This window comes from Aethalodelphis obliquidens, unplaced genomic scaffold (genome assembly GCF_003676395.1).
Source record: "Aethalodelphis obliquidens isolate GAN/ISIS:26980383/991018 unplaced genomic scaffold, ASM367639v1 scaffold83, whole genome shotgun sequence".
Taxonomy (NCBI): Eukaryota; Metazoa; Chordata; class Mammalia; order Artiodactyla; family Delphinidae; genus Aethalodelphis; species Aethalodelphis obliquidens.
Genome location: NW_020838027.1, coordinates 6,805,054 through 6,829,163, shown reverse-complemented (window position 1 = coordinate 6,829,163; position 24,110 = coordinate 6,805,054). Strand labels below are relative to the sequence as shown.

At 42.3% G+C, this 24,110-nt stretch overlaps 1 protein-coding gene across 2 annotated transcripts; it reads left to right on the top strand.

The window, feature by feature from the left end:
- Positions 1-8,578: 8,578 nt before the first annotated feature.
- On the top strand, positions 8,579-13,453 carry NANOG (Nanog homeobox). Of its 2 annotated transcripts, none has more exons than XM_027093196.1 (4): positions 8,579-8,841; positions 11,204-11,472; positions 12,800-12,886; positions 13,033-13,453. In XM_027093196.1, the coding sequence occupies exons 1-4, from the start codon at positions 8,691-8,693 to the stop codon at positions 13,447-13,449; spliced, it is 924 nt and encodes a 307-aa protein (XP_026948997.1). In that variant the 5' UTR covers positions 8,579-8,690; the 3' UTR covers positions 13,450-13,453. The 2 variants fall into 2 exon arrangements, with proteins under 2 accessions (XP_026948997.1, XP_026948998.1); XM_027093197.1 differs by having other exon boundaries at positions 8,595-8,841; positions 12,800-12,882; positions 13,074-13,449.
- Positions 13,454-24,110: the final 10,657 nt, after the last annotated feature.

The window sequence follows — 24,110 nt, the reverse complement described above, 5'->3', positions numbered from 1 at the left end:
GATTAACATATATACACTACTATATATAAAATAGATAAACAACAAGGACCTACTGTATAGCATAGGGAACTATACTCAATATCTTGTAATAACCTATAATGGAAAAGAACCTGAAAAAGAATATATATACAAATATGTGTAACTGAATCATTTTGTTGTACACCTGAAACTAACACAACATAGTAAATTAACTATATGTCAATAAAAAATGCTTAAAAAAAGAATCCTTCCTTAAATTTGAATTTCTTTTTCAACACCCTGCTAATTTGCCCTAGCTCTGACTTCTCTCTTGAGGTGAACTTATTTACTCCCGGGGGGCAGGAACCTCCTGTTCCCTCTTCCTGTCACTTCTTTATAATATTGGAATACTCTGGTGTCCTGAAGTATTCTAAGTACAATATTTAGATGCAGTATTGTTAGGGTTTAACAGCTTTATTTCATCCCAACACCAGTCAACTAGAGGAACAACTAAGATGCTGGATTGTTTTCCCTTATTCCACCCCCACCAGCATCACCAGCATGACCATCACCCTCCTCAAACTCCTTCACAATCGCCTACTTTTTAAACTTCTCCTTCCTCATTCTCTAATACCTACTGAGAAACTGGGAAGCTTATTCTCTTCTGGGCCAATAGTATCACCTGGTTCCAGAGCAACTGTATACATTTGCTAAACTTTGGTAGACATTCCTAGAGGGTCCTCCCTTCCCTGGGGGCTAGACCTTATGGGGGTGAAAAAAAAATCCATTTTTCCTTGGGGTCAAGGATCCCCTGAGGGTAGGGTGGGGAAGGGAGTGATGCTGTGGTGTCAATAGCGTTGCACAGGGTCAGGATTCTGACAATGTAATTTGATGATGGTTTCCCCTTCCGAACTCGCCACTAGGAGACGTTAGAATTTGGGATACAGAATAATTTAGTCCTTGCATATCAAAAGCCTTTAGTTAGAGTAAGATCTGACGAATCCAAATCAGAACCACAAGGAAGAAATTTGGGGTTTTTTTGTTTTTTGAGAGTTCTTGTAATTTTCCAATTTTCTGAATATCAGTGTTTTAGCCACTGGAGCTGATTTATTAACTTAATAAATATGCATGAGATTTTTTTCCCTACTGCCAAGCATTGTATTCTAAACCAGTGTTCCTCAAATTTTAGGGCACACAAGAATCAGAGATTCTTAAAAGACAGTTTCCTGGGCTCCACTCCCAGACTCTGATTCAGTAAATCTGGGGTAGCACCCAGCCCAAGAATTTGCATTTCTGACAAGCTCCCAGACGACACTGATGTGGTCAGAAAGCGGAACCATTCTTTGACTAGCATTGCACTAGGGTTATAGTAACAAACCAGGCTCTCAAGGAGTTATTATTCCAGCCAGAATCCAAATTAAAAAAAACTATCCCTAAAGTGCAAAGTGACAGCTGCCGTGGGAGGAGTTAGGTACAGAGAGAAGCACCTAAGTCACTGGAGAAGGGAGACTACAGCAGGTGACACCTGATCTGAGTCTTGAAAGACTAAAAATGAACCAACCAAAGAGAGGGGAGAGAAGCATTCAGGACAGAGGGTTTGCTTGGGTCGAGCAACTTGCCAAAGCTTGAAATTGGCTTGAGAGGCAGGCAGAGAGCAGGCTGTGAGCTTATTCAGAGAAGACTTAAGCAGAGGGATAATATGGTTGAACTGAAGGTAAATCATTCTGGAGCACAGTGGGTGCTCCGGAGTTAACCTGTGGAAGGTGAACTGGAGGTCTGCCGAGGTCTGGGCAACAGATGATGCCTGAATGAGGGTAAAGCGCGTGGTACAGAACATCCAGGGGACAGACTGGTGAAGTGTTAGGAAATGAATTGATCATGACAGAGCTATTCTTAACTACATGAAGTTTCAGACGCTGGAAAAAGGAGTCAATGATGTGTCACATATTTTCCTGTTAGTTGAATCTTTTATGATGATGTCTCACATATTTTCCTGTTAAGTGAATCTTTTATTGGACTTCCAAACTTGTACTCATGGCAAGGTCTCTAAAACAAAATTGGGCATGAGTAATTTACTTAAGCGGGATGATAGATACATTTTGAGGGTTTATCACATTGTCTACTAGGTAAAAAGCTTCTTTTGGGGGGAAAAAAAAGGTGTGTTTGTGCTCTTATAACACGCGAAGTAAGTGGAGAATATACTGTGTAATTCCATTTGTAATCTCTAAACCAGCAGTTTTGGTGGTTGTATGGTTCATTTTTACAACACAAGTAATTTAAGAGTAATCTCCCAGAGGAGCCAGAAGGATTATTTGTTGCAAATTAAAAGTCAGCTCTTTTCCAAGAGTTCCAAGGTCATTGAATTCAGTTTAGGGAACCTGAGGCAAAGAGCATTGTTGTTTTTTAAGGGTTATTTTGAATATCACATTGAAGTGCAATTTAATATTTAAAAGTTAGGAAATGGCTCCTACCCTCTATTTACTTACAAAGTCCTAGATCTTTTTAAACCCATTCCTTCATTAACAAACAATGATCGAGAGCATCTACTATTGCCTATTACTGTTCTATTAACAGTCCTTCTCAAACAACAGCTTGCCAAAGATTCACCTGGAGAACTTTTTTTTTTTTTTTTGCGGTACGCGGGCTTCTCACTGCCACGGCCCCTCCCGCCACGGAGCACAGGCTCCGGACGCGCAGGCTCAGCGGCCATGGCTCCATGGCTCACGGGCCCAGCCGCTCCGCGGCATGTGGGATCTTCCCGGACCGGGGCACGAACCCGTGTCCCCTGCATCGGCAGGCGGACTCTCAACCACTGCGCCACCAGGGAAGCCTGGAGAACTTTTTAAACAAAGATTCCCAGTCACCCCTACCAGAGATTCCTATTCAGCAATTCTGACGTAAAGCCCATCCGTTTACGTCCCTAACAACTCCCAAGAGATGCTGATGATGCTGGCCTATGGACCACACTCTTCTAGGGCTGGAAATAGCTGCCCTCACAGAATTTATATTTCAGTGGTGGTGGGAAATAGATGATGACAGATAGATAGAAGATAGACAGATAGATAGAATATACATTATGCAAGATGATGATAAGTACTATGAAGATAAGTCAAGTGGAGTATAGGGTGGGGGAGACATAATTGAGAATGGAAAATTAAAGATTTAAAGGAAGGGAGAGATCAAGCTGGTTATAATTCTGGGGGAGGAACTGATCAGGGGCAAAAGTCCTGATTCTGGAGGTTTCCTGGTTTGTTCCAGTATCAGGAGAGGGAGGCCAGTTTTGTGGGGATGAGGAAGAACACAAGGACATGAGACGGAGGTCAAGTACAAGGTCAGAAGAGGGCTTCTGTAATTCAGTATATTGACTTGTTACTCTGAATGTGAGAAAACTGAAGAAGGACTGTGGGCAATGTGTGACATGTCTTTTAAAAAAAACATCATTCTGGTCAATACGTGGTGACTAGATTATAGCCTGAAGGCTAGGGTGCAAACAGGAAGACTAGTTGGGAGGCTACTGGAGTAATCCAAGCGATACATGGTGGTTTGGGGAGGGCTGTAGCCTTGGAGATACTTAGAAAAGGTCAAGTGCAGCTGGGGCTAGCACACATGCCAATGTGAGCTTACTCTTTTGCCAGAGAACGCAGGTAATTCAAGCCCCCAGCTCTCCTGTGACGCAGGCAGTAACAAAATAAATGCATGTTCTTTATAAGAAATAACCACTTCTCGCTACTCTGCTGATTTTCTATGCCCTAGTGCATGTGATGATCAAAAACTCTCTCAATGGGCTTCCCTGGTGGCGCAGTGGTTGAGAGTCCGCCTGCCGATGCAGGGGACACGGGTCCGTGCCCTGGTCCAGGAAGATCCCACATGCTGCGGAGCGGCTGGGCCCGTGAGCCATGGCCGCTGAGCCTGCGCGTCGGGAGCCTGTGCTCCGCAACGGGAGAGGCCACAACAGTGAGAGGCCCGCGTACGGGGGGGAAAAAAAAGAAAAAAAAAACCTCTCTCAAACAGTGGAAAAAGGAAACATGGGGAGAAAAAAAAATTAAAAGAAAGAAGCAATTAGATTCTTCTATATTTTGATGGCATTAGTCAACAAAGATGCCTTTAGGATTTTGCCCTGAGTGACTAGAAGGATGGAATTGTCATACACTGAGATGGAAAAGACTAGAGGAGGAGCCTGTGTAAAGAGAAACACTAAGAGTTTGGTTTGGGAAATATTAATTTTGTGATGCCTACTAGAAATTCAAGTGGAGATGTTAAGTAGGCAGTTGGATAGATAGAGACTCGAGTTTGGGAAACAGGTCTGGGGTAAAGACATACATGTGAAAGACGAAAGCCTATATTGATAGATGGTATTTAAAGGCATAAGATAGAATTCCCTGGTGGTCCAGTGGTTAGGACTCTGCGCTTTCACTGCCGAGGGCAAGGGTTCAATCCCTGGTCAGGGAACTAAGATCCTGCAAGCTTCGTGGCCAAATAAAATAAAGTCCTAAGATAGGCTGAGATCACCAAGGTAGTGAGTATAGGTAGAGGTTTGAGAACTAAACTTGGGTACACTCTAATTTTTAGATATAGGGGTGAGGAAGAACCAGAAAGGAGACAGAGAACCACCAGGTTAGTAAAAGGAACACCAGGAAAGTGTAAACTAATGAGAGGAAGAGATTTCATTCAAAGCTTAGTTTTTTGTTTTTGTTTTTTTACTATTCCTGTGGTCACTGTTTACCTCTTAGGTCTCTCAACTCTAATTTCCAAGGACTTATTAAACATCTCCATCTGTATTTATTTATTTATTAAAAGCACAAAGCTCAAACATACTACATATCAGACCCTGGGCTAGATGCTAATTAATGTGGCTACAACACTGACACAACAGTGCCTTATATACAGCAAGAGCTCACTATAGATGAGTTCTGTCATTTTCTCTCACAATCCCTTCCACTGCACCCTGCCTTCGAGCCATGTTAAGTGACAGTATTGAAACCCATCATTTTCTCTAATGCCTTTGCCCAAATTGTTCATTTTCTGGAATTCCCTTCCTTAAGATCCTCCAGGAAGTCTTCCCTGGCTCCCTTCCCCTACTCCCATCTTCCTTGTTTATTCTCCCTTAGCATCTCTTGAATACCTCCTGGCACTTGTTTGGTTGGTTGGTTGGTTGGTTTTCAATACTTATTGCACAACATTGTAATTGTCTTTTTGGTCTATTTTGACTACTCTACGAAACTGTTAGCTCCTCAGAAGTAGAGACGACATTTATTTGTTTTTTTCCTCTCAGGCACGTGCTAGGCACTCTTTTACTATTAGTTGACCCAGTGACAAATAAATATTTCCTGGCCCATCAATGTTTGTTATATCACTAAAATATATACACACATGTGTATATGTATATCGACAAGAAACTCAAGTTTACCTGATGGGGTGAAGAGTAAAAGCAATGATCCATCAATAATAAATTCAATAATTCCACCAGTAATAAATCAAGAATAAATTTTATAATTCCACATGTTTGCTGTATACCCCATGCCTGAGAACTGGGGGGCGGTGAAAGTCTGTGTTGATACTTGTGATGATTGCTACCGCCCCCTTATCCTTGACAAATGCAAAGTTAGCAGCGCCCGCTCTCTTAAAAGACTGTGTGGCCCAAAGTGCATTTCTTATCCATAAATAAAGAGTAAATCATATCTGTAAAATGTTTCTCCTTTCTCATATTCAGTTTTTTTTTCCTTCTTCTCAGATGCTGCTCTTAGAACAATAAAATTTACAATCCGGACTTCACTGAATCACTTTTTGCACTTGAGGCTCTGGACCCGAGTCCCCTATAACACACCCCTCCTCCACCCACCCAGAGCACCCCGACAAACCCGGGGTCTCTGACAGCTTCCGAGGCATTCTCAGCCTTATGCAAATTGCTTTCCTGGACAAAGAATGTAGTAAGCCTGCCTTCCAGCCAACAGCCCCCTGCCCTTTGGTCTTTCTCTCCGGAGGCTCTTACCTTAGATACAATGGGGCCCAGGTGGGGGGATGGGGTAAATTCGTCTCAGGCTTTCATGCAAAGACTCCCATCAGCAAAGAACAAAACTTCCCATACCTGCAGTTTAGAGAGCTGCAGGCAAACCAAAGTATTTGGTGTCCTTGACTGTCCCCATTTACCAAACAGTGCTGACTGAGAGCCAGGAAATCTAGTTTTCCCCTTTTAAATTTATTTTCCCCATTTTATTGAGATGTAATTGACATACAATGTTGTATTAGTTCAAGGTGTACAAAGTAATAATTTTATATATATATATATATATATATATATATATATATATATATATACACATAGCAAAATCATCACCACAATCAGTTTAGTTAACATCCATCACCTCACATTCTCACATTCCTTTTTTTTTTTTCTTTTTTGGCCACGCAGTGCGGCGTGAGGGATCTTTGTTCCTGAACCAGGGATGGAGCCCATGCCCCCTGCAGTGGAAGCGCGGAGTCTTAACCACTGGACCTCCAGGGAAGTCCCTCACATTCCCTTTTTTAAAAAAATCATATTCTATTTCTAATGAGACAGAGGCTATCCGCCTGAGGCACAAGGTATTCCACCCCTCCAGAATGATGGTCTGAGAAGACAAAGAAAAGATTACATAGAATTTCATCCCCTTGTGTGGACCTGGCAATACTCCTGAGCTTGCAAGGTGGCATCTTTGAATTATGAGCAAAAATCAGCTTACGTGGGAGCAAAGCCCGCAGGTGGAGACCAGAGCAGCAGAGTGCATGGGAGGATTAGCCAAGAACTGTATCTTAGGAAAATATATAATTGGAATTTGCTAAGGGTTTACTTTTGGAGATAGGAGATTGGGAAAGAAGAAAAAAAAATCTTAGAATTCCTGAATGTTGAATTTGGGAATGGGGAGGAAAATTGAGAACCATAGATTGTTATACTTCTGCCCATAAATATGTTAGCGCTGGAACCCAATATTAAAAACTGTTCCTTTGGAAAACAAACCAAAAAAAATAAAAGAAGACGACGACGAGAATGAGGATGGAGTGGAGTTGAAGGGCCTGACAGGATTGCCAGGCCAGAGAAGGAAAAGCTAATTAAAAAAAGCGCCCACATATATACACTACCAAATGTAAGGTAGATAGCTAGTGGGAGGCAGCCGCATAGCACAGGGAGATCAGCTCGGTGCTTTGTGACCGCCTGGAGGGGTGGGATAGGGAGGGTGGGAGGGAGACGCAAGAGGGAAGAGATGTGGGAACATATGTATATGTATAACTGATTCACTTTGTTATAAAGCAGAAACTAACACACCATTGTAAAGCAATTATACTCCAATAAAGCTGTAAAAAAAAAAAAAAGAAAGAAAGAAAGAGCCAGAGGGGAAAAAAGACAAGAAGATGACTGCTTGGGAAGGAGGAATAGACAGGAGGGCGAACACTGGTTCTAAAATGAACCTATCTCATTTGCTCTGGCAAGTCCGTTACAGGAATATCACCTGCCTAGAGAACGTTCTTTTTTCTCCCTCTTTTCAATTGGGTTCGTTTACAGGTCAATAAATTTTATTATTTTATATCTAGGAGTCCAGTAATGTCCCAGGTAAAATAAGAAGGTGGTGCTTTCATTCTATCACACAATGTTAGATTTCACGTTCTCTAGATTAAAATAAAAATCACAACAAAAAGGTAATTTCAAATTTAGAGGTCATGGATATAGGATCCTGAAAGAATTTCTATTAACAGCCACGTTTGTAGATCCCTGATGTGTCAAGTGAGTATTTAGCACTTTACTTTCCTTGATTCTTAGAACACAGAGAAGGTACTTTTGCCCCTATTTATAGATGAGGAAACTGAGACTTATTAAAGTGGCTGAGCCAAGATTCTATCCAGTAATATGTGTATAAAAACAAATTTAAAATCCTCCATAGTAATGGTTTATGTATAATGACTAACCTGGCACCCAGGGTCCTAGGTCCGCAGGTTCTTTCCTCTGGCTTTTGTCTTGCTGAAAAGGCTTGCTTTTCTGAAAGCTAAAAAAAACAAGAAAGAACTTAGGTGGGAGTTGAAAACAAGTACTATTTTTTAACATCAACCGATGCCTTAACATTCAGTATGTATTTTATTGTGACCTTAGAGTGAACCAAAGAGGAAAAGGGCGCTTGTTGAAGTTTCTGCATAACTAGCCTGATTTTGAGACCCTAAAGGGTCTCAAGTCAAGGGCATTAATTGTCCTAGTGGGAGTTTCAACCACCTTAGCTGGGCCTCAGGAACTGGAAGTGCATCTTTGATTTTAAAAGGTGGAAACTGGGTGAACCGAGAAGTACTTCACTGCTGGGTTTATTTTGTTTCCAGGTTCCGAGGTCCCAGTTTTCCAGTTCCCCACCCAGTCTAGGCTACTCAGCAGCTCTCTTTTGCATTACAATGGCCTTGGTGAGGCTGGCAGACAGGATTAACTCGGAATTCGCAAGGGTGTGTGTGGGCGTGGGGCTGCCAGGAGGGGCGGGTCGAAGTATGGCTGAGCCTTACTTATAAGTCTAGGGCCTCCACAAATTTTTTTGTCATTTTCCTACACTGGGCTGGTAGGCTTCTGTTATCACACAGGTGACTTCCCTTCATCCCATGTTTTTAATACTTTTACACCTGGACATCTTCACCTTTCTCTAAGCTCTTCTACCTAGATTCTTAAGCCTGGACTTTTCCTACCATCTATCTAGCTCTTTGGTTTTCTCCCTCTCCTTCAATTCAACAACATGAGTGTGGACCCAGCTTGCCCCCAAAGCCTGCGTGGCCCCGAAGCATCCAATTCTAGGGAATCTTCACCAGTGCCTGAGATTTATGGGCCTGAAGAAAATTATGTGTCCTTGCAAATGTCATCTGCTGAGACCCACGACATGGAGACTGGTAAGAAAATACTGAAATCCTTGAGAGGCTAAGTTCCTTCAGGGAAAGGGAAAGAAGGAAAGAGGCTAAGGGTTATCTGTTTCCCTCTTGAGCCCATCAATATAAGCAGGTGTCATTATCTATTCATCCTCTCGACACCTCTTTTTCAACGGTAACTTGATGGGGTCATGCCCTTTCCCCAATGTTCCGGGCGATAAGAGCTGTGGACGGAGAGACGCGGGATACGGGACTCAGCCATTCAACTGTACGCGGTGTATTTGAGAGCTTACGTGTGTAGGCACTGTGGAAACGCAAACGTGATGTGATAAACTGATGTGTAAATCTTAACGTATATGGAACGCACCTTTTGGAAATGTTTTACCTCTACTACAGTAGCGGTTGGCTCTTCCCCTAACCTCTGGATGCGAGGACGTTATTGGGCAGCTGAGTTTGTAGGCACCTGCTATGCTCAAGTCTGCTAAATCCCGAGGAAGTGTTCACCCCATTTTACGGTGGATGATTCCAAAAGGTTTAATATACCGACAAAGTGGCGAGAGCTCAGATTTGAAATCCAGTGTGGCTTTGAATTCTATACTCTTAATATTTAGGCTTCTAATTGGTAATTTTGGGTGTGAGAGGTGCTCGGGATATTGTAAAGCCGGCACAAACTTTTTTGGAAATCAGTTTGGCAGTAGTTGTTACAAATGAAAACTGTAACAGTTTTCATTAGACCAACCTTTACCCAGGCATGCTATTTTTAACATTTATGGCATAAAATAGCTTAAAATCTGTTTACATTTATGATGACTACCATAGAAGTAAGTTGTGGAGAAAGGAATAAGTAAACAAAATAACTTATATTTGAGTGCTGGATTTTAACGTTACCCTGTTTTTCCAAATTTTGTGTTAATGTCCTTTTATAATTTCAAATGTTGAAAATACAGCTACAGCGCTGGATTGTGAGACAAATAGCTCGGGAATGAACAATGGACATGTCCTCCTAGCAAGCCAAGTGCAAGTCTGTATAGAAAATTTTTTTCTTTTTTTTGCGGTACGCGGGCCTCTCACTGTCGTGGCCTCTCCCGTTGCGGAGCACAGGCTCCGGACGCGCAGGCTCAGCGGCCATGGCTCACGGGCCCAGCCGCTCCGCGGCATGTGGGATCTTCCCGGACCGGGGCACGAACCCGAGTCCCCTACATCGGCAGGAGGACTCTCAACCACTGCGCCACCAGGGAAGCCCTGTATAGATAATTTTTAAGACATGCTCCATTTCTAGTCATTAGCTGAGGACTTTCCTTCTTAGATCTACTTGTGAAATTGTGAAGTCTTTTGCCTTTTAAAGCCTGTCCATTTATTCCACGACTAGGGTAGAATTGGAGTTAAGCACTGGGTATATGTCTGTGCAAATAAATCTAAGTAATACAGGAAATAAATTTTTAGTTACAAAGTCAATAATATATGCCAGGCCCTGTGCTAGACAATTTTTTATGTTACCTCATTTTGTTTTTAAATTTTTTATTTCTGTTACCTCATTTTAATCAGTGAAAGAAACTCCATGAGATATACTGTACAACACGGGGAATATGACCAGTATTTTATAATAACTATAAATGAAGTATAACCTTAAAAAATTGTAAGTCACTATATCGTACACCTGTATTTATATAATGTACAGCAACTATACTTCAGTCAAAAAACCACCAAAACAACCTATGATTAGCTTAGTCCAACTGCGAAAACAAACAAAAAAACCATGAGGGAGGAATAATTTTGGAGATGAAATCACAGAGTCTGGGTTGAAACAGGAGCTTTATCAGAATTCACATTTCCCGATAGTCCTGGTATTAAGACCGGGCAGCAAACTTGATTTTATAGGGTCCCCAGAACCCGGATCATCTGCTTCAAAATTAAGTACGTGGGAGTTCCCTGGTGGTCTAGTGGTTAGGATTCATCGCTTTCACTGCCGTGGCCCATGTTCAATCCCTGGTCAGGGAACTGAGATTTCCCCCAAGCCACTCGGCTCCACCAAAACAAAAAAATTAAGGAGGTGATGATTAAGGTACATAAAGGAAGTTGCGGAAGGACACAAAGGTGGGAGTCAAATGATGATTCTGACCTTTGAGAACAGCCAGGGTGTGGGCTCCTGAGCTTTGACTGGCAGAAAGAAGAGGTTTGAGTCCCCCTCCGCTTCCCAGCAATACATATTAGCCATGTCCCTGACATGCAAAATGGCATTTGTGCAAAGGTTAGCAAAGTGTTCAGGATTGCTTAAAAATAAAGTTATTACTTATTATCTAGCTCTGAGGACTTTAACAGTGCTTTGAAAACAATAAACTTTCAATATTTGAAGTTTTAGAGAAAAGTGTCATTTTGTTCCCAACAGTCTCTCCTCTTCCTTCCTTCTCCATGGATGTGCTTATTCAGGACAGTCCTGATTCTTCCACAAGCCCCAGAGTAAAACTACTGGCCACGGCTGCAGACAAGAGCACAGAGAAGAAGGAAGAGAAGGTCCTGGTCAAGAAGCAGAAGACCAGAACCGTGTTCTCTCAGACGCAGTTGTGTGTGCTCAATGACAGATTTCAGAGGCAGAAATACCTCAGCCTCCAGCAAATGCAAGAACTTTCCAACATCCTGAACCTTAGCTACAAACAGGTATGGTTGTTTTCTTGTTTGATACAACAAGAAATAAGAAACAAGGTTAATTTCTATGTACTCTGTTTATGCACCCCTACAAACAAGCTAACTTTTTTTTTTTTTTTTTTTTTTTGCGGTACACGGGCCTCTCACTGCTGTGGCCTCTCCCACTGCGGAGCACAGGCTCCGGACGTGCAGGCTCAGCGGCCATGGCTCACGGGCCCAGCCGCTCCGCAGCATGTGGGATCTTCCCAGACCCGGGCACGAACCCGTGTCCCCTGCATTGGCAAGCAGACTCTCAACCACTGCGCCACCAGGGAACCCCACAAGTTAACTTTTAATATGAAAATGGAACTTTTTGTAATGTGTTTTGTGGCAATGTGTCAATTTTTTTTGGCATTCTTTTCTTTATATTCTTTTCCATTACAGTTTATCACAGGATATTGAGTATAGTTCCCTGTGCTATACAGTAGGACCTTGCTTATCCATCCTACATGGAACAGTTTACATCTGCTAATCCCAAACTCCCAGTGCATCCCTCCCCCACCCCCTCCCCCAATGTGTTATAATTTATTTAACCACTTCCCTTGTTGCACAAACCAGAATTGTGAAAATGTTTCCAATTTTCCTTAAAAAAAGGAAGAATATACCCCCCTATCTTCCGAGTTAGAAGAGTCCCTAGGCAACACTTGTTCTTATTAAAATTAAAATTGTATGTTTTGTTTTTATCTGCTAATCATTTTTCATATATTTATTGGCCATTTTATTCAGTTACTGGCGCCATACTTGGAAAGTCCTATTCCATGATCTTATTTTATATATATATTCTTCTACCTCTCTGATCTCATTTTCTAACTCAGAGTTTACAAAACCATCTGCAAAGTTTAGTTTATTCTGTGCTGCAACATAATTTGATATTTTCTAAACAGCTGTCCTCCTTGTGGTATGTTTCATAATTCCTGAATTAAAATACCATTATCACATTAAGTGTACATGTGCTTATATGGAGGTGGGCTTTTCATTGCAAACCAATTACCTTTAACTGTGACTAATGGCGTGGGTAGACATTTAAATGTGAACTTCCTAGTTAGTAGCAGACTTGTGGTATGTTCTGTTATATCTGGTTAGGTTTATTAAACATAAAGTAGCCCACTGACTTGAGGGGCTTGAAATTCACTCACAGATGGAAGGTTTAAGAAAGGACTCTAGAAGTTAAAATTTTGTTCTGAGTTTGAGATAGTTGTAGCTATCGGAAAAAGCAAACAAAAAAAACTTAATATTCTTTGATCCCAGTACATCCTGCATTACTAGTATTTTGTGTTTTCCTGTTACCTTTTCCCTGCAGGTTAAGACCTGGTTCCAGAACCAGAGAATGAAATGTAAGAGGTGGCAGAAAAACAACTGGCCCAGGAATAGCAACAATGTGACTCAGGTAACAGGAAACTTATTTTTCTGCTCTTTCCTAACAAGGACTTTTTAGATAGATTTGTATCCATTGCTGAAGCATGCAATCCCAACTTCAGACAATTCTGATTTTCCTTGTACCTTTTCAATTAATCCATCCTTCTCTTTCAAAAGGGCCCAGCAACTACAGAATACCCGGGCTTCTATTCGTACCACCAAGGATGCTTGGTGAACTCTTCCGGAAACCTGCCCATGTGGGGTAACCAGACCTGGAATAACCCAACTTGGAGCAACCAGAGCTGGAACAGTCAGTCCTGGAACAACCAGAGCTGGAACAGTCAGACCTGGTGCCCCCAAGCCTGGAATAACCAGACCTGGAACAATCAATTCAACAACTATGTTGAGGAATTCCTGCAGCCCCAGATCCAGTACCAGCAAAGTTCTCCTGTCAGTGATCTGGAGGCCACCTTGGAAACTGCCGGGGAAGGCTATAACATAATACAGCAAACTGCTAAGTATTTCAATTCCCAACAGCAAATCATGGATTTATTCCCAAATTACTCTCTGAACATACAGCCTGAAGATTTGTAACGATGGCTGTATTATTCAATCTCAATTTGAGCCGTGACTGTATTACTTCCCTAGAATTTTTCTTTTACAATTACGTCTCTCTGCCTTGATAAGCTGCTTTTCATTGTGCCTTTTGTGTCAATTTGGGGGTGTATGATTGGTGTCTAATCAAAGAGGTTTCAGAAGCATTGGCTTCTACGGACAACATGATAAAAGATGACTGGCGGCTACAGATAACTAGGTTATAATACTGTTTTTCGGATATCTTTAGGATCTAGAACCTAACCTCAAGAATAGGGAGCAAAAGTACAAAGATGTGTGAAGAAGGATTATTCGTATTTTCTGGGATGGGGAGGCTTGTTAAGAACCTCAGTTGTTAAGGTGAAGGGTTAAGCTACAATGTGCTTCACTGATTTCCTCTACCCCCTTTTCCTTATTTTACTTACAACCCCTAATTTTTTCCACCACTCTAGTATTTGTAGAAAGATGTTTTGATTTGTCCACATCATAATACTACCAGTTGGCTGGTTCATTTATAAGTACAAATAAATAAAAAAACTACCCATTTTACATTTAGTTGTCTCTCCCCTGATTTCACCCAGTGATTCAATGAGTAAAAATCTGACTAAACATGGGAATAGTTTTTGATACGGGGGGAAGAAGTTAATCTAGACATCTGGGAGACTACTATCTTAGGAGTAAAGGAAAGGTAACCAAATATACAATACTAGATGACTAATTAAACCCGAACAAACTTATTTCCTCCTCGTGTGTGTAATGTTGAAACAAAATTTGTGGTTGTTTGCAGTTAAAGGAGAGTGCCACATCTGGAAGATCGGGAGCAAAGACGTGATAAACAAGAGTTCTTAGGTTTGTAAAGAGGCTAAATGAAGGGCAGCCAGGGGCAAGGCAAATAATGTAAGGTAGAGGGAGCTGAGGGAGGAGGGGGAAAGGTGGACGAATTAGAATCTCCCCCTGTAACTCACATATGAAAGGTTCTGTGACTGCTCTTCTGCCAGAAAAAGCTATGTTGAAATAGGTTTTCTTTTCTTTTTTCTCTTTTTGGCTGCGCCAGGTCTTAGTTGCAGAACGTGGGATCTTCGTTGCAGCATTCGGACTCTTACTTGCAGCAGGCGGGCTCCTTAGTTGTGGCATGCTTGCAAGAGATCTAGTTCCCCAACCAGGGATCGAACCCTGGGCCCCCTACAGTGGAAGTGCTGTGTCTTACCCACTGGACCACCAAGGAAGTCCCAAAATAAGCTTATTTTTAAATGACAGCTTTGACTTCTTTTAATTTTTTTTTTTTTGCGGTAAACGGGCCTCTCACTGTTGTGGCCTCTCCCATTGCGGAGCACAGGCTCCGGACGCGAGGCCCAGCGGCCATGGCTCACGGGCCCAGCCGCTCCGTGGCATGCGGGATCTTCCCGGACCGGGGCACGAACCCGTGTCCCCTGCATTGGCAGGCGGACTCTCAACCACTGCGCCAACAGGGAAGCCCGACAGCTTTTATTTTTTAGGACACTGTTTAAATGTGTAGACCAGCTACAAAGCACAGGTATGGTTTAGTTTTGTGTTCTTGTTTTTTTTTGGTGGGGGGGCCTGTGGGATCTTAGTTCCCTGACCAGGGTTTGTACCCGCGCCCCCTGCAGTGGAAGCGCGGAGTCTTTACCACTGGACCCCAAAGCACAACTTAATGCATTGTTTTAATGTATCAATCTACTAATGTTTAACATTAAAAAAAAATCACAGATCAATATATAAGTAAATTCTAAGGCTGATTTGGAATATAATTTTATCTTTTTTTCAGGTAAACTGTGTTCTCCCCTTAGAAGGAACTATGCCTGATACTAACCCTTTTTTTAAATGTCCCTTTCCCATCCTGGCTGGCCGCAAGTTGATCTGATTGGAAGCCCTTTAATTCCTCACTCTGCCTTCTTGCTCCATGGAAACCTCCAACTTGCTGCAGCAGCAGAGATACTGAGAATAACCAGAGAGGTTTTCTTAGTCATTTCCCTCGTGGCTTCCCCCGGTTTTCCAATGTTGCTCTATAATACTGTCAGACCCAATGAGTTTAGACATTTGACTAAAGAGGAAGTCAGGGATAATTAATTTCTGCCAAGACCTAAGTTCACACAGTATTCATTTTGACTGGCAGATATTTTTGTCAAGCATCGTGTTAACTGAACAGAGAATGGAAACAGAAAGCATTGATTGTGCTACATGAAATCACTGTCAGCACTTTTTTTTTTTTTTTTTCCCGGTATGTGGGCCTCTCACTGTTGTGGCCTCTCCCGTTGCGGAGCACAGGCTCCAGACGCTCAGGCTCAACGGCCATGGCTCACGGGCCTAGCTGCTCCGCGGCATGTGGGATCTTCCCAGACCGGGGCATGAACCTGTGTCCCCTGCATCGGCAGGCGGACTCTCAACGACTGCGCCATCGGGGAAGCCCAGAGAGATGGATTTTTGATGTTCATCATTTTATTTGCTTTTGGAAATTAGCCATTTACAGAAATGCCATTCATTTTTTTTTTAAGATTTTTCTTTAATGTGGACCAGTTTTAAAGTCTTTATTGAATTTGTTACAATATTGCTTCTGTTTTATGTTTTGGTGTTTTGGCCCCGAGGCATGTGGGATCCTTAGCTCCCTGACCAGGGACTGAACCCGCACCCCCTGCATTGATTGGAAGGCAAAGTCTTAAACCACTGGACTGTCAGGGAAGTCCCTCATCTATTGTTTCTTGTCCCCAATAGGTATTAAAGGTAAAAATCCTAAGGCGGCAGGATAATAAAATCCACAACCATCTAGGAACCAAAGAAAGTTTTTATTTTTTTAATATATATTTGTTTATTTTTGGCTGCGTTGGGTCTTCGTTGCTGCGTGCAGGCTTTCTAGCTGTGGCGAGCGGGGGCTACTCTTAGTTGCAGTGTGCGGGCTTCTCATTGCGGTGGCTTCTCTTGTTGCAGAGCACGGGCTCTAGGCGCACGGGCTTCAGTAGTTGGGGTTCGCGGGTTCTAGAGCATGGGCTCAGTAGTTGTGGCGCATGGGCCTAGCATGTGGGATCTTCCCAGACCAGGGCTCAAACCCGGGTCCCCTGCATTGGCAGGTGGATTCTTAACCACTGGGCCACAGGGAAGTCCCCCAAAGGAAGTCTTTAAAAAGTCTTTTTTTAAAAGACTGGATATTTTGATTGCAAAACTAAAAGAATCTTACTATTAAAAACTAATTTAAGCAACAGAGAAATACATAATGAAGTGAATCTAGTAAACATTAGCAATTTAGTATATCCCTACAGGTGTTTTTAGTATATGTAACATGGGTGGTTTTTACAGGTCAATTTTAATGGGCTGTTAATACATTGTAACAGGATTATACCATACATTCCTCTTCTGAAAGCCTTTTTTTTTCCACTTGGCATTACACTTTTCAGCCTCTTTGCATGTCAAAATTTAGAGATCTATCTGAGATACTTTAGATGAATGTTAAAACCTGACAACTACATTCAAGCACATTAAGACTCCCTATTTTCCTTATTAAATGTTTTAGTCGAGGTTGAAATAGTTTCTTCCTTCAATATTCTCTATCAAAACATTTCTGGTAACGAAAAGAGTGAAATTCAGGTAAGCATGTATCTTTCCCCACCAATGAATTTAACTGCTGTATTGACTCATGCTAACTGCTGTATAATATTACACATAATTTGTTTCTGTTTTGATTATTTGCCATTACAAATTATGTTGCTGTTAATGATAGCAATTTAAAGTCTTTCAGTTATCCTTGCTTTTGGTCATGGGATTACCAAGTATATAAGTATAATAGAAGGGAATAAGGTGAAAAAGGAAATTATAAAGTCACCTGCCAGCCTCTCTCATCCTTCCACATCCCTTTTGAAAATCTTGCTCTCTTCATCCTCCTAAAGGAGGTGGATGTTACTTCCAATGTCATATTTACTTTATTATATTTTAGCTTTTAAAATTCACGTTGTCTTGATTTTCAGCTTGCGTCTCCATTTCAGTTTGTGACTGAAGAAAAGAGGCACGCTAGGTTGAATTTGCCTGGGTCTGCTGAATTCCACAGTCTGGATTCAAAGCCCAGAAGTGGGAGGAGTATAGACTTTGCTTAGTGAATTTCAAGCACCCAGTTCTCGGGGTAAAGGACAAATTTCATCCTGTTCTGAATAATCCTACTATTCAGAAAACTTGGTGTCTACAGGGAAAAAAACGCCATGACTTTGAGACCCAAAGGTAAAGGCAGACAACTGCGAGACGAGGCAGGAAAGAGGGGGAGGGCCCTTAGTAAATACTGCATGCCTCCCGGGGCCCAGTGAGCTTTGCCTCAAGTGGGAGATAAAGGGAATTTGTTAGATAAAGAAGCAGTTGGGGCCGACAAAAGCTTCTGGCACAGGAAGTTAGTTCGACCGAAATGTAGGCATTTGAATAGATTCCTCTGTGTGAGGTTGAAGTGAAACCAGATTGAAAAGCAGCAGCTGGTGGCGAGCTTCTCCTTAAGGGCTTCCCAGTTCCTGGGTGGTTGATGTCTACCCTGTGGTCCTGGGAGAGAGTGTCCTTGAGAATTTTAAAAGGTTAAATGCCTGGGAAATTAATGCAAAGTAGCTCTACCTCCAAGTATTAACTGCGAAGCAAGCTACTGAACAGAAAACCTCACAGATCAAATTGAGATGCTAGAATCCTATTAAATGAATTAAACTCACATGGCACAAAGCACGGGGCAGGAGATGGGTCAGTCTAATGCACTTGGGGTCTCAAGAGGGACAGAAAGTGTAGCAATGTTCGTGAGACCCATCTCTCGGATGCATGATGTGACAATGACTGAGGATGGAGGACGAGAATTTGAGATTGAATTAAGGCCACGGTTTTGCAGAAATGTAGCTGGACAGTCAGGCAGGCTTGCTCTGTCTAGGACATTGAAGGCGGCAGGTACTCCTGGCCACAAACATAGTTCTCCTTAGCTTGATGAGCAGCTGTGGAGTTTATTTTCACAACTTAGGCAGAATACAAGTGGAGTTGGAATGGGTGTCACCAATGGATGGCCAGTTTAAGAGCTATGGATGTTGGGTGCCTCTAGTACGTAAGGATATTGAGTGATGGAATAAATAAGAGTATTGGGTTCCTCTTGCTCCTCCCATTCTGTTCTGTGTTCTGTGCACATGTACATCTAAATCTCATGTCTTATTTAGCTATAGTTAATGTGCCATATAGGTTACGTAAATTTCATTTGTTTTCCATAGTCAGAGTGAATATCCTCAGACAATACAGTAAATGCGCTTTACACCGATTTACACCCATTAGCCACACAATTCCTGTCCTTCTGCAACTCTTCCCTAATTCTTAGTTAGCCTCCCCCAGATCCTAGATATCATTTCTTAGGTCTCTTATCCGTCCTCAGCCACTAAAACCAACAATCCATTCCCCAAACTGAAAGGTTTTGTGGATTCCTTCAGTGCTGTCTGATGAACCATTAAACACAAGTGCGCCAATTCCCAGATTCCCTGATCAATTTCTATCTCGTTAAGTCAATAAAAATGGTTCCTTTTATCTACTGAGACTCTACCCTCTACAGATAAAAATCCCTTAAGTATCTGCTATATCAGCCTTTGTCAGAATAAGAGAAAGATGATTTATTATTCTTAATTCCATGGATGGCTCTTTGCCTTTCCTTACGCTGTTTGCATCTTCCAAAAGAATTGTAAAAAAATCGAGTTTCAGGGGCTTCCCTGGTGGCGCAGTGGTTGAGAGTCCGCTTGCCGATGCAGGGGACACGGGTTCGTGCACCGGTCCGGGAAGATCCCACATGCCGCGGAGCGGCTGGGCCCGTGAGCCATGGCTGCTGAGCCTGCGCGTCCGGAGCCTGTGCTCCGCAACGGGAGAGGCCACAGCAGTGAGAGGCCCGCGTACAGCAAAAAAAAAAAAAAAAAAAAATCGAGTTCAACTTGGAGGAAAATACTTATAAAATTATTTTACATTTATACAGGCCTCTTTTATGTAGGAAAATAGTTAAAAATTTTATTTCATATGATCCTTAAGCTACCCTCTGAAGCTAACTACCTTTTTTTTTTTTCAGGGAAAAGAAAGTAGAGTTTATTGGTGGGCATGGGTAGGGAGGGGGCAGCGCCAAGGCTCTCACGAGTGTAGGGCCCGCCATTTGTCCAGGGGGCCACGATTAGGGATGTACTTGACCCCACAGCCATCTGGAATGAGCCGCTTTTCTGCCACCATGTTTTCAAGTTCATCTGCATTAAACTTAGTAAAAACCCACTTCTTGGAGGTGTGGATCTTCTGGCGGCCAGAGAACTTGAACTTGTAAGTACCATTTATATATAAAAAAACTGAACTTCCCTGGCAGTCCAGTGGTTAAGACTCTGCACTTCCAGTGCAGGGGCACAGGTTCCATCCCTGGTCCGGGAACTAAGATCCTGCCATGCAGCAGGGGAAAAAAAAAAAAAAAAGGAAAAAAACTGACATTCTGGAAACTTAAGTAACATCCAGTGTTGTATTAGATATTATCTTAGAGGACTCCAGCTAACGTTTATAGCAACTATGTGCCCGGTACTGTGATAACTACTTAAATTTCATTCTCTCATTTAGTTTTCGTAAAACAAGATGAGATATTCATTTTTTAAAAACTTTTTATGGCATGTGATTTTTAAAAATATATTTTATTTACTTATTTTTGGCTGCGTTGGGTCTTTGCTGCTGCGCACGGGTCTTCTCTAGTTGCGGCGAGCGGGGGCTACTCTTCGTTGCGGTGCGCGGGCTTCTCATTACAGTGGCTTCTCCTGTTGTGGAGCACGGGCTCTAGGCGCGCGGGCTCAGTAGTTGTGGCGCACAGGCTTAGTTGCTCTGAGGCATGCTGGATCTTCCTGGACCAGGGCTCGAACCCGTGTCCCCTGCATTGGCAGGCGAATTCTTTTTTTTTTTTTTTTTTTGCGGTACGCGCGGGCCTTTCACTGTTGTGGCCTCTCCCGTTGCGGAGCACAGGCTCCGGACACGCAGGCTCAGCAGCCATGACTCACGGGCCCAGCCGCTCCGCGGCATGTGGGATCTTCCTGGACCGGGGCACGAACCCGTGTCCCCTGCATTGGCAGGTGGACTCTCAACCACTGCGCCACCAGGGAAGCCCGGCAGGCGAATTCTTAACCAGTGTGCCACCAGGGAAACCCAATAATCCACATTTTTAACAAGTACCCTAGATAATATTCAAGCACAGTAAAATCAGAGAATCAGAGTCTCCTGAAAAGAATTTGAATTCATTTTTACAACAAAAAAATCCTACCGGAGGAGGTTCCAGGCTGGTGAACATATGGAGGTGCTGGGAGGGTGATGTTCCTGGAGAGGGCATGGAAGCTCCACACCTCTCCCCCATACCTGGCCCTGTACATCTCTTCCATCGGGCTGTCCCCGAGTTATATTCTTTGTAATAAACCAATGATCAAGGTCACAATAAGTACATGGCTACAGCTCCTTCAGGAGGTGCACATATGCTAAACCAGGCATCTTCATTTTTACATAAACCTGAGAAAATCTGGAAAATAGAATTTAAAAAAAACCACTTTTGAGAAAATCATAATTATTTTAGCCAAAAGGAGGTAAATATAAAATAAATTGGATCAGTTTAGGTATGAAAAAAATCCTACTGGATTTCTGTAGCTAATTTTGCAAACTTTTACACTAGTTTGGCCCATCTTTTACAGTCATTCCTTTTTCAATGCTCAAGTTGTATTGTCTTAGGACAATGAAAGTTCCTTCAGGTTAGTTGTCCATGTACTTTTGTTGGGAGAACACTGGTCATATCATTCCTTGTTGGAGGGACAGCTGGCTGTTCTGGCCCATTTTATACATTCCCCTGGAATTGGCCATTTCTCCAAGGAGCCTTGTTACTTTTACTGAGGAATGATATTCAGAGACCAAAATTCTCATCACTGATGTTGCCTATGGTTACTCTGGTTCCCAAGAGAGCTGCTGCTGCTGCTGTTACTGGCTTTACATGCAGACAATTAAAAAGCCAGAAAAATTTCAGAAGCCTTTCAGCAGACTTTCCCTCACATATTACCCAGAATTGATATAAGCCCATGATTAAACTAACAATTTGACCAGACAAATGAGATCAGCATACTTGATTTACATCAAGTAAGATTCACCTCCTGATAAAAAGACAATGGCCTTTACAAAGGAAACAAAAGCAAAAATAAACAAATGGGACCCAATTAAACTTAAAACGCTTTTTGCACAGCTTTTTCTGATGACTGTTGATTTTCAACAAAAGGAAAAGACAACCTACTGAATGGCATAAAACATTGGCAACTTATTTGACCAATAAGGAGTTAATGTCCAAAATACGTAACAGCTCATACAACTCAATATCAAAAAAAAACCCAACCCAATTAAAAAATGGGCAGAAGACCTGAACATTTTTCCAAAGAAGGCATACAGATGGGGACTTCCCTCGTGGTCCAATGGTTAAGAATCTGCCTTCCAGTGCAGGGGATGTGGGATCTGGTTGGGGAACTAAGACCCCCCCCATGCCACGGGGCAACTAAGCCTGCGCACTGCAACTGGAGAGAAGCCCACACACCACAGCTAAGACCCGAAGCAGCCAAAAATAAATAATTTTTTTTTGAAAGAAGGCATCCAGATGGCCAACAGACACATTGAAAAGATGCTCAGCATCACTAATCATCAGAGAAACGCAAATCAGAACCACAATGAGAGGGCTTCCCTGGTGGCGCAGTGGTTGAGAGTCCGCCTGCTGATGCAGGGGACACGGGTTCGTGCCCCAGTCCAGGAAGATCCCATATGCCGCGGAGCGTCTGGGCCCGTGAGCCATGGCCGCTGAGCCTGCGCGTCCGGAGCCTGTGCTCGGCAATGGGAGAGGCCACAACAGTGAGAGGCCCGCATACCGCAAAAAAAAAAAAAAAACAAAAACAAAACCACAATGAGATATCATGTCACACCTGTCAGAATGGCTACCATCAAAAAGACCACAAATAGGGACTTCCCTGGTGGTGCAGTGGTTAAGAATCCGCCTGTCAGTGCAGGATCCCACATGCCACAGAGCAACTAAGCCCGTGTGCCACAACTACTGAGCCTGCGCTCTAGACCCCGCGAGCCACAACTACTGAAGCCTGTGCGCCTAGAGCCCGTGCTCCTCCACAACAAGAGAAGCCACCGCAATGAGAAGCATGTGCACAACAACAAAGAGTAGCCCCCGCTCGCCACAACTAGAGAAAGCCCTCGTGTAGCAACGAAGTCCCAATGCAGCCAAAAATAAATAAATAAAAATAAATAAATTTATAAAAGAAAAAAGACCACAAATAACAAATGTTGGTGAGGACGTGGAGAAAAGGGAACCCTCCTACACTGTTGATGGGAATGTAAATTGGTGCAGCTGCTATGGAGAACAGTATGGAGGTTCCTAAAAAAACTAAAAATATAACTGCCATAAGATCCATCAATTCCACAGCTGGTATATACCTGAAGAAAATGAAAACACTAATTCACAAAGACATATGCACCCCAATGTTCACAGCAGCATTAGTTACAATAGCCAAGATACGGAAACAAACAAAGGATCCATCAACAGATGAATGGATAAAGAAGATGTGTGGGGTGTGTGTGTGTGTGTGTGTGTGTGTGTGTGTGTGTGTGTGTGTGTGTGTGTGTGTGTGTGTGTGTGTATAAGAATACTACTCAGCCATTAAAAAAGATAAAATTTTGCCATTTGGGACAACATATATGGACCTGGAGGGTATCATGTTTAGTGAAATAAGTCAGACAGAGAAAGACAAATACTGTATATTATCCTTTATATGTGGAATCTAAAAAATAAAACAAATGAATATAACAAAACAGACTCACAGATATAGAGAACAAAGTAGTGGTTACCACTGGGGAGAGGGAAGTGGGGAGGAGGAAGATAGGGATAGGGGATTAAGAAGTACAAACTACTATTTATTGATATAAAATAAATAAGGAGACTTCCCTGGCGGTCCAGTGGTTAGGGGTCCACCCTTCCACTGTGGGGGTCACAGGTTGGATCCTTGGCCTGGGAGCTAAGATCCCACAAGCCGTACAGCATGGCCAGGAAAAAAAAAATAAAGCTACAAGGATATATTGCACAGCACGTGGGATATAGCCAATATTTTCTAGTAACTATAAATGGAGTATAATATTTAAAAATTGTGAATCACTTTGTTGTACACTTGAAACTTATATAATATTGTAAATCAACTATACCTCAATTTAAAAAAAGTCAGTGGCATCTAGGACAAGTTAAACCAATAGGGTATGAGTAGAAAAGGAACAGTTTCTGCTACATAGTAATGAGTGTAGAGCTGCTGCAGATACACAGTTGTAAGGTTAATTTTACAAGGTAGAGTGCCCATGAATACCACCAAATATATAAGGAAACTGCATATTTGACTGAGTTCACTTTAATATTAAGTTTAAAAAGCAAGCCAAAAAATCATATGAATAATTTATTCTATTTGCATTTAAAAATACATGCCACAGTATACGAAAAAAAAGTTCTTATAGATTACAAGTATATACCCAGAGTTTGCATTTCAGATGAGTGGATAAATGATGAATTATTTAGGACATAGAAATAATAATTGCTTTTCAGCTTGGGTGGTGGAAAATTGATAGAGTCCTGTCTCATTGTTTGG

Bases quoted from the DNA above. Each gene is read 5' to 3' on its own strand.
- NANOG (XM_027093196.1), top strand. From the start codon at position 8,691: ATGAGTGTGGACCCAGCTTGCCCCCAAAGCCTGCGTGGCCCCGAAGCA. The intron at 11,473-12,799 runs GTATGGTTGTTT...TTTTCCCTGCAG, and splicing joins TGAACCTTAGCTACAAACAG to GTTAAGACCTGGTTCCAGAA. The intron at 12,887-13,032 runs GTAACAGGAAAC...CTCTTTCAAAAG, and splicing joins ATAGCAACAATGTGACTCAG to GGCCCAGCAACTACAGAATA.